The following is a 532-nucleotide window of genomic DNA, read 5'->3' on the forward strand; positions in this document are numbered from 1 at the left end:
TGAGAATATTGGGTTATCATTAAAACTAATGTTCAAAGCATAAAAGTCTAATTCAATTTAATATTTGAATTAATTAATTCTTTTCTTAATAAGACTAATGTTCAAAGCATAAAAGGACGAGACAGATTCCAATCCATGTTGTTTAATTTGTACGGCTATGTTGAGGCAAGTCTCAAATACATCCTGGTCTTCAAAAATGAACAAGATAAAGATTTTTTGATCGTTGAAAACCCGGCAGATATAGGAATGTCTGGCTTGTTGAGAATACATGAAGAAAAGAAAACGATGCAATCATTACCGCATGAGATCAGAAGCACACGTTTCCCTGATAGAGGTACGGTCAATAAACGTTTTGACTACGATGATAAGTACCATTATAGTCACATTGCTGGTATCAAAAGGATCAGCTATGGGACATACCATGATGTGATTAAAGAAAACCCAGACATCGAGTTTGAAGTTATTAATGTAATAATATCCATTTTATCGTATCAAAAAATTATGAAACTGTCGCAAAGAGATAATCATAGGG

The 532-nt window shown here is 32.9% G+C and overlaps 1 protein-coding gene across 1 annotated transcript; it reads left to right on the forward strand.

Annotated features, from left to right (window-relative positions):
- Positions 1 to 135: 135 nt before the first annotated feature.
- Positions 136 to 532, forward strand: VCUG_02774 (uncharacterized protein; the record flags this gene model as incomplete). The annotated part of the gene is made up of 1 exon (XM_008077596.1): positions 136 to 532. A coding segment is annotated over one exon (397 nt), but the record flags the coding sequence as incomplete, so codon positions are not given.

The sequence above is a fragment of the Vavraia culicis genome (genome assembly GCF_000192795.1).
Source record: "Vavraia culicis subsp. floridensis unplaced genomic scaffold supercont1.356, whole genome shotgun sequence".
NCBI lineage: Eukaryota > Fungi > Microsporidia > Pleistophoridae > Vavraia > Vavraia culicis.